The sequence below is a fragment of the Ornithorhynchus anatinus genome, chromosome 11 (genome assembly GCF_004115215.2).
Source record: "Ornithorhynchus anatinus isolate Pmale09 chromosome 11, mOrnAna1.pri.v4, whole genome shotgun sequence".
Lineage (NCBI taxonomy): Eukaryota > Metazoa > Chordata > Mammalia > Monotremata > Ornithorhynchidae > Ornithorhynchus > Ornithorhynchus anatinus.
Genome location: NC_041738.1, coordinates 60,814,763 through 60,823,479, shown reverse-complemented (window position 1 = coordinate 60,823,479; position 8,717 = coordinate 60,814,763). Strand labels below are relative to the sequence as shown.

General features: G+C 68.9%; 1 protein-coding gene across 1 annotated transcript in view; it reads right to left on the bottom strand.

The window, feature by feature from the left end:
* Nucleotides 1-1,363: 1,363 nt before the first annotated feature.
* The window catches only part of NMT1 (N-myristoyltransferase 1), a 29,361-nt gene continuing 22,007 nt past the window's right edge, over nt 1,364-8,717 (bottom strand). Inside the window, exons 8-12 of the mRNA XM_029074653.2 lie at nt 8,219-8,327; nt 7,448-7,618; nt 6,202-6,369; nt 5,062-5,199; nt 1,364-1,687 (exon numbers count right to left, since the gene is read on the bottom strand). Coding sequence (XP_028930486.1) covers nt 1,667-1,687; nt 5,062-5,199; nt 6,202-6,369; nt 7,448-7,618; nt 8,219-8,327 — 607 coding nt within the window. The 3' untranslated portion in view covers nt 1,364-1,666. The remainder of the gene's footprint in view (nt 1,688-5,061; nt 5,200-6,201; nt 6,370-7,447; nt 7,619-8,218; nt 8,328-8,717) is intronic.

The window sequence follows — 8,717 nt, the reverse complement described above, 5'->3', positions numbered from 1 at the left end:
GTAGGGACCGAAGGGGACGGGGCCCGGACTGCTTCGCTCCCCGGGGCGGGGGGAGGCCGGAGGGACGGCTTAGAGGGGGCTCGGCCCGGCGGAGAGCCGGACGGCAGCTACAGGCGACGGCCCCCCGCCCGCCCCGCCCCGTCACGGGATCCCCGCGGCCGACGCGGTTTCGGCGCCCCGGCCGCCCTACCGTCGCCTTACCCTTTCCCGCCCACGGGGCGCCAAGGCGGGGGCGTCTTCCGTCACTGGGCCGGGTGATGGATCTCACCCTTTACCGCTTCACACCCGGAGGGCTGCTGGGGGAGGAGGGAGCACGCTCTGGCCTTCGGGAAACGGACGCGAGGGCTCCGGCGGGATGACGACGGGCCCAAGGGGGGGAGGCGGGCGTGGGGAGGCCAGGGGAGGAGACGTGAAAGGACCAAGCGGGTTTCCCGGCAGTAGCCTGAGCCCAGACCGGGCGAGGGCTGGGCCTGACCCCTCAGCGGGAGCAAGGAGAGGAGACCGCCCCCCCCCCCCCCCCCCCCCCAGCCCCCTTCCTCGGGGGGGGGACCCGGATCTCCCGATCGGCCGGAACCTCCGAGAGAGGGCCCGGCCGGCCGGGCCGCGGTGGTCCCTTCGGGCCGGGGCGGGACCCGATACTCCGGGCGCGTCGCTGGCCCACGCCGCTCTCGCTCGCCGCGGCCCGGCCGGGTGGGAGCTTCGTCTCGGGGACGGCCCGCGCTCGCCGTGACGGCGTCTCCTCGACCCCCGCGCCGGTCCCAGAGCGACTGGGCGTCCTAGAAACCCCCGGGGCCGGGTCCCAGGTCACGCTGGGGCCCACGGGACGCCACCCGGCCACTCCGCGTGCCGGTCCCAGGGTCGCTCCCTCGGTGCCACCACCGGACCCCCGGCTCCCCCGGCTCCCCCGGCATCCGGCCGACCGGGGCGCCTGGCCGGTAGCCCGCCCCCCGGCGCTCGCCCCCCTCCGGATCCGGGGGTCCGGGGTGGGTCTAGTCCGGCGGCCGGGAATGCCCGAACCGAGAACCTCGCGGCGACGGGGAGCCTCGGTGCCCCGGGGGGCCGCGGGGCGGCCCTCGGCCCCGCCGGCCGACGGGCCACGGCCGATCCGGCGGAAGCCCCCCGCGAGCACTGACTCGCGATCGCATCCTTCTTCCTCCTACCTGTGATCTCTGTCGAGAGTCCGTCTCTCCCGCTAGACCGGATGCTCCTCGAGGGCAGGGGCCGCGTCTACAGAGTCTCCCGCGCTCTGCCGAGCGTTCACGGCGGCGTCCCGCGAGCGGCGGGCGCTCGAAAGACACCGCCGACGGGACTGACCCGGCAGCCTCGTCGGCGTGGAACAGGAAGGCTTGCTTAAATGTTAATGTATATATATATATATATATATAATATATATTTTTATTATTCACCCGTTAACTCCACAATATGCCAATCGTGAGCTAGCTTTCGACAGGACGTCCCCTCGGCGGCGGCCGTGCTAGGGCGACTCTCCCCGGGAAGCTGAGGCGCCGGGGGGTTCCGTCGGGAGAACGGAGCTGGTCGGCTTGGCTGGGTCGGTCGGGGTCCTGCGGAGGGTCTCGCCCCGGTGGGAACTGGACCAACCCGCGCCGGGATTCCCTCTCCCGGTCTGTGCTCTCGGAGGTTCCGCTCGATCCTCACCGGAGACCGGTTACTGCAACACCAGTCCGACCTAGGAGAGCCAACGGGGCGGGATGAGCCCGGGTCAGAGGCCGCGGGCGGAGCGCCTCCCGGGGAAGACCGGGCCAGGCGTCCAGCGCGGCGCCGGGCTCGCCACTCCGTCGGCGGGGCCTAGCGCGCGGGACCCGGCCCCGGTCCCAAGGACCCGGGTTCTCATCCGGCCTCCGCGCCTCCGCGGGCCTCGGTTCCTCCGTTTGGAAAATGGGGATTAAGAGCGCGAGGCCCCGTGCGGGACGGGGACCGGACCCGATTAGCCGGGATCGACCCTAGCGCTTGGGACGGGGCTCGACACGGAGCAGGCGCTTCGACGCCATCATTAATCCTATCGGTGCTGATTATTATTCCCGCTGGGCCGCAGGTTCCCCGAGGGTGGGGATGGTGTCTGTCCGTCTCCCCCGATTAGACTGTGAGCCCGTCCAAGGGCAGGGGCTGTCTCTACCTGGATCTGTCCCTTCCAAGCGCTTAGTACAGTGCTCTGCACATAGCGAGCGCTCAATAAACACTACTGAATGAATGAATCCCGTACTCTCCCGCGCGCTCCTTACGGTGCCCCGCGAAAACAGGCGCGTACTCAGTATGATCGACTTGTCCGTTCCAAGCGCTTGGTGCAGTGCTCTGCGCATAGTAAGCGCTCAATAAATACCATCGATTGAATGAATGGACTGCATCCCAGCTAGATCGTGAGATTCTGGACTAGGGCAGGCATCACGTCTACTCGCTCTGCGCTCCGCCAGGTGTTTCGTACGGTGCCCTCCCCCCCCGTAGACCGCACGGCCCAGCGGAAAGGGCCCGGGCCCGGGAGTCGGACGGCCCGGCTTCTAACCCCAGCCCCGCCGCTCGTCCGCTGCGTGACCCCCGGCCAGGTCACTTCACTTCGCTGGGCCTCGCCTGTAAAACGGGGATTAAGACGGCGAGCCCCACGGGGCACCCCGATCGGATCTATCCTGGGTGCTTCCTACGGCGCCTGGCCCCTAGTGAGCGCTTCATACGGTTTAAAAAAAAACCACCCAGCAGATGCTCAATGAATACGACTGGCCGATCTCCCGCTTGGCCGCCGGCTCCCCGAGGTTGGGGATCCCACGTACGGATCCTACCGCCCTCTCCCAACGTCTGATACGGTATCGGGTCCCCGGCACGCGCCCGGGTCCGCGCCGCCGGTAGCTTGGAGGGGTTTAAAGGGCCCGGGCACAGGGACCGACGACCGTAGGTGGCCGGGGGCGGTCACCAGCCCCGGAGGGCGCCGGCTGAGCCCGGCTGACCGGGGAGGGCGGGACTGGGGGGGCCGAGGGAGGGCAGGTCGGCTTCCGGGCCGGGCCGGTCTCCCCGACGGCGGCCCCGGCTTCGATATCCCGACCCGGTGAGACGGTCCTTCCTGAGGCCGGGGGTGGGGATCATTCATTCAAACGGTACTTAGTGAGCGCTTACTATGTGCAGAGCACTGGACTAAGCGCTCGGGAGGAACCAGTCGGCCACAGACAGAGACGGTCCCTGCCGTCTGACGGGCGCACGGTCTGATCGGGGGAGATCGACGGCGTGCGAGCGTGTCCTTCCGTCCAGGAACCGTTTCCGACACCGACCCTCCCCCCTTTCAAAGCCTGACCGACGGCCCGTCTCCTCCAGGAGGCCTTCCCTGACTGCGCCCTCCTTTCCTCTTCTCCCGCCCCCTTCTGCGTCCCTTTTTTCATCGCCCCCGTCCCGGCCCCACAGCGCTTATGCCCGTATTTGTAACTTATTTCCATTGACATCTGTCTCCCCCTCTAGACTGTAAGCGCGCAGTGGGTAGGGAACGGGTCTGTTCTCTCGTCATACGGTACGCTCCCCGGCACTCGGCACGGCGCTCTGCACACAGTGAGCGCTCCGTAAATGCGACCGACTGACGACGGATACGCTTCCAAGAGCTTCCGGAGCGGCAGCGCGGCTCCGTGGAAAGAGCCCGGGCTTGGGAGCCGGAGGTCGTGGGCCGTGGGCGAGTCACTTCACTCCTCTGGACCTCAGTGACCTCGTCTGCAAAAGGGGGATGAAGACTGGGAGCCTCACGTGGGACGACCTGATCCCCCCCCCCCACCCCAAGCGCTTAGAACGGTGCCCTGCACATAGGAAGCGCTTAACAAATACCAACATCATTATTAGCAGTAGCAGTACGGTGCCCTACGCCTGCGCTCAATAAATACCGCTGTTATACCGTCCTCTCCCGAGCGCTTAGTGCGCTGCTCTGCACTCAGTAAGCGCTCGATAAATACGACCGACCGGCGCAGGCGGAGGTGGGCGCTGGCCCCCTGGCGTGGGCGGGGCTGGCATTCGACGGCGCGGCGAAGACCGGCCGTTCCCGCCCCGCCTCGGCGCGGGGGAGCCTCCCCCGCGGCCCCGGGCCAGGCCCACCACGGCCTGGACGCGGCAGGGAGCCCGGCCCCGGCAGACAGCCCCGCTTCCCCGCACCGCACCGGCCCGGCGTGCCCGCGGGCGCTCCGGAGAGGCGGCACGGCCTGGTGGCTGGCGCCCGGGGCCCGGGAGTCGCCAGGTCCCGGGTTCGAATGCCGGGCCCTGCCCCTCGGCAGCCGGGTGACCGTGGGCAAGTCACAGCTCCGTGCCCCAGTTCCCTCATCTGGAAAATGGGGATGAAGACCGTGAGCCTCACGCGGGGCAACCGGACGACCCCGTATCTCCCCCGGCGCTTAGAACGGTGCTCCGCGCACAGTGAGCGCTCACCAAATACCAACACCATTATTCTCCGGGGCTCAGTTCCCTCATCCGTAGAGTGGGGATTGGGACTGCGAGTCCCACGCGGGCCAGGGGCCGGGGCCGACCCGATACCTTGTACCTACCGCGGAGTCCAGTAATAATAACGTCGGTGTCGGTAGGCGCTTACCACGTGCAGAGCACCGTTCTAAGCGCCGGGGGAGATACGGGGTGATCGGGTCGTCCCACGTGGGGCTCGCTGTCCGGATCCCCATTTGACAGACGAGGTCGCTGAGGCCCAGAGAAGGGAGGCGACCTGCCCACGGTCACGCAGCTGACCAGTGGCGGAGCCGGGATCCGTCCATTCATTCGGTAGTATTTATTGAGCGCTTACTGTGCGCAGGGCACTGTACTAAGCGCTTGGAACGAACAAGTCGGCCACGGATTCGAACCCGTGCCCTCTGACTCCCAAGCCCGGGCTCTTTCCACTGAGCCCCGCTGCTCCTCTCCGGTGCCGGGCACCGGGTGAGCGCTCAACACACGCCGCGCTTATTCTTCTTCCTCCGCGGAGGGGGCGGCGCCGACCCCGCCGCCCGGACCCCGGGGCCGGTCGGTGGATCGGAGGGGGAGCTTTGGGGGGGCAACGGGGGTGGTTGGTCTCGGGGGGGCCGGCGGGGGCCGGGGGGCTACCTTCTCCGCTCCCATGCTGGGGCACTTCCAATTGTAGAGATAATACTGCAGGTTTCCGTCTCCGATTCCAAACTTGAGCTTCTCCAAGAAGGTTTTGTTTTCCATGAGATCCAGTGCATTGAACACGTCGAAACCTTTCTGCGAGGAGAAGGGGGAGGCGGAGCCAAGGCGTGAATCGTAACGTTACCGGCGGCATTTCCTAAGCGCTCCCGGCGGGTCGGTCGCCGTGCTGAGCGCCGGGGCGGATGCCGGCAGATCGGGGCGGACGCGGTCCCCGTCCCCCGTGGGGCTCCCGGTCGCAATCCCCGTTCTTCCGCACGAGGGAACCGAGGCCCAGGGAAGCGAAGCCGCTCGCCCGGGGGGCAGGTGGCCGAGCCGGGATTAGAACCCAGCTCCTTCCGACCCCCAAGCCCCGGCTCGCTCCACTGGAAGCGGCGCGGCTCGCTGGAAAGAGCCCGGGCCCGGGCAATCGCCACTGTTCCCGTCCGGCCGTCTCCCCCGATGAGCCCGTCGGAGGGCGGGGACCGTCTCTATCGGTTACCGATTTGTCCGTGCGGTCATTCGGCCCTATTTACTGAGCGCTTACTACGCGCAGAGCACCGGACCAAGCGCTTGGAATGGACAAACGGGTAACAGACAGAGACGGTCCCGGCCCGCTGCCGGGCTGCCGGGCTGATCGGGGGAGGTTCTCCTCCCGGCTCTCCGACCCCGGTTACCTTTGCGCCCATGGGCAAGTCACTTCCCCGGGCCCGTTTCCTCCTCTGTAACTGGTCTCCCTCCCCGCCTTAGACTGTGATCCCATCTTCCTCTACCTCAGCACTCGGGACACCGCCCGCCCCATACCGGGTGCTTATCCAAGCGCTTGGTACGGTGCTCCGCACGTAGTAGGCGCTCCCTGAACACTATCGAACGGAGATGCAGACTGGGAGCCCCACGTGGGCCGACCTGATCGCCTCGCATCCTCCCTAGCGTTCAGGACCGTGCCCCGCACGGCGTCAGCGCCTACCGAACGCCACCGCGAAACGGAACGAACGCCGCCGTGGTCGTCGATTGTTAGTAGTAGCGGTCCGGGCCCCTTCCGGGGCCAGGGCCTCTCCCCACCCTCGCCCGCCCCGGGGCCCCTTCCCCGCGGCCTCTCACCGCTTTGGCGAGGACGAGGGCGTCGCCCATGAGGTCTAGGAGCGGGGTCTGGGTGTGCACGTTGTAGAAGGAGTAAGCAGCTTTCAGGCTTTTGTGCGTCGGGTGGTTCATGATGGTGGAGGGCAGCGTGTAGAAGCTCAGGAAGTCCGTCACTTCGCCGTTCGCGTTCTGGGTGGAGACATCCGTAAGCTCGGTTTTTCCTTTCTCATAACGCGTCCGGCAAGCGCCTTACCGCGGGCCGGGCACCGCGCTGGGCGCTGCGGGAGGTACGAGCCCATCGGGTGAGACGCGGTCCACGTTCCCCCCCGTGGGGCCCACGGGGCTCCGTCCCCATTTCACAGGCGAGAGAGTCGAGGAACAGGCGAGTCAAGGGACCGGCCCGGGGGGGGGGGGGGGGCACCCGGTAATGACGACGTCGCTAGGCGTCGAGCGCTTCCCGTGTGCCGAGCACCGTTCCGAGCGCCGGGGGAGAGGCGGGGTCACCGGGTCGTCCCGCGTGAGGCTCCCGGCCTTCGGCCCCATTTTCCAGATGAGGTCACCGAGGCCCAGAGAGGCGAAGCGACTTGCCCGCGGTCACACGGCCGCCAAGTGGCGGGGGGGGGGGGGCCGGAATTCGACGTCCGGGCCCGGGCTCGTCGGGCCAGGTGGCTCCTCTGCTCTGCGGTGGGCGGGGAACACGTCTACCGGCCCCGCTTTATTGCGCTCGGGACAGCGCTCCGCACACAGTAAGTGCTCGACGGATACCACCGACGACGACGAGGAGGAGGAGGGTCGCGGAGGGAGGGGGCGCCCCGCCGGTCCTCGGCCACCGCTCCGTCTGGTCTCTCCGGCCGCCGACCCCTCGACCGCGTCCCGCCTCCGGCCCGGACGCCCTCCCCTCTCGAATGCGACGGCCGCCCTCCCCGCCTTCGGGGCCGTGAGCCCGTCGATGGGCGGGGACGGTCTCCGTGTGGCCGATCTGTCCCTTCCAAGCGCACGGTACGGTGCTCTGCACACAGTAAGCGCCCGATGAAGAACGCCACCGGATGACTGAATGGAAGCCCATCTCCTTCCTCTCCTCCTCCCCCGCCCCCTCCCGGCCCCACGTCCGTTCCCGTCATCCGTTCATCTCTACTGACGTCCGTCTCTCCCTCCGGACCGTCGGCTCGCTGTGGGCGGGGAACGGGTCCGTCGCATCGAACGCTCCCGGGCGCTCGGTACAGGGAGTGCTCGAGAAACGCCACCGAACGAACGCACGGAGGCTGACCTCGACGACAAAGGTGTCGATGATGTTCTCCTGAGGGAAGAACCAGTGCTCCACCTCGTCCCGGCTCATGACGGGGGTCAGGTGGAACTGTTTCAGGTACTGCCCCAGGAGCCTGTGCACCACCGGGATGTCTCTGTGCTCCATGGGGCGCAGTCCGGCCGTCTTGGGGGTCTGGGGGTGGCAAGGTCGTCGTCCCGGTCGCTCCCCGGAGCCTCCCCGCCCGAGCGCCCCCCGCGCGCAGACGGCGGCCGGCGGCCGACGACCCTCCCGCCCTTCCGAGCCTCATCGGGGGCCCCCCCTCCCAAGGGGCCCTCCCTGACTCGGCCCCGCTCTTCCTCATCTCCCACTCCCCGGCGCTCCGCACGCAGTAAGCGCTCGATAAATCCGACCGAATGAACGAACGGGCCCCCGCCGGTCGGCCGCTCTCGTCACCCGAGGGCCGTGCCCCGGCTCCGCGCCTCCCGCTCTACGTGCCCCGACGCCTAGAGCGGCGCATCGCGCCCGGCGGGTGCTCCGAAAGGACCTTCTCCCCGGCCGTGGGTCCGGCGAGGCCCCGGGTTCGTTCTCTGGACCGGCCGGCCCCCCCGCCCCGCCCCCCCGCCGCGCCTCCCGCGCGCCGGCTTCCCCGGCCCCGCCGGCCCCGCGGAGCTCGGACGTCCCGGTGGGTCGGCTCCGGGTCGGCCGGGCCGAGCGGGGAAGGGCGGGGCCGCCCGTCCGGAGGGACCCCCGCCCGGTCGGCCCGGCCCCGCCCCGGAGGGCCCGGCCGCCCACCTCGGGCAGCCGGTACAGCTTCATGGTGCGCTGCATGGTCATGTTGCGGCTCAGGTGGGAGAACTTGACCTCGATCAGCTTCCGCGGGTTCAGGGAGCGGTGCCAATACCTGCGGGGACGTTAAGCGGCTGTCTGTCGTTTCCTTTATCCGTACCGCCGTCCGCGGCCCCGGCTCTGGACCGCGAGCTCCTCGCGGGCGGGGATCGGCCCCGTCTCTTGGCGCTCCGTACCTTCCCCAAGCGCTCGGTACGGTGCCCTGCACGCGGCGGTCGATAAATACGACCGAAAGAGCGGACCGGACCTCGGGCGGGGGGGGGTGAGGGGGACGGGGGGGCAGCCCCGCCGTCCGCGGTCCCGGGGACCCACCGGGCACCGGCCGCCTCCGCCCGACCGGCAGATCGCTCGACCGGTGGACTCGACCGAACGCTCAGCGAGGACGGGGCACAGGTCTACCAACTCTGTTATAAGTGTCCTCTCCCGAGCACGTGATACAGTGCTC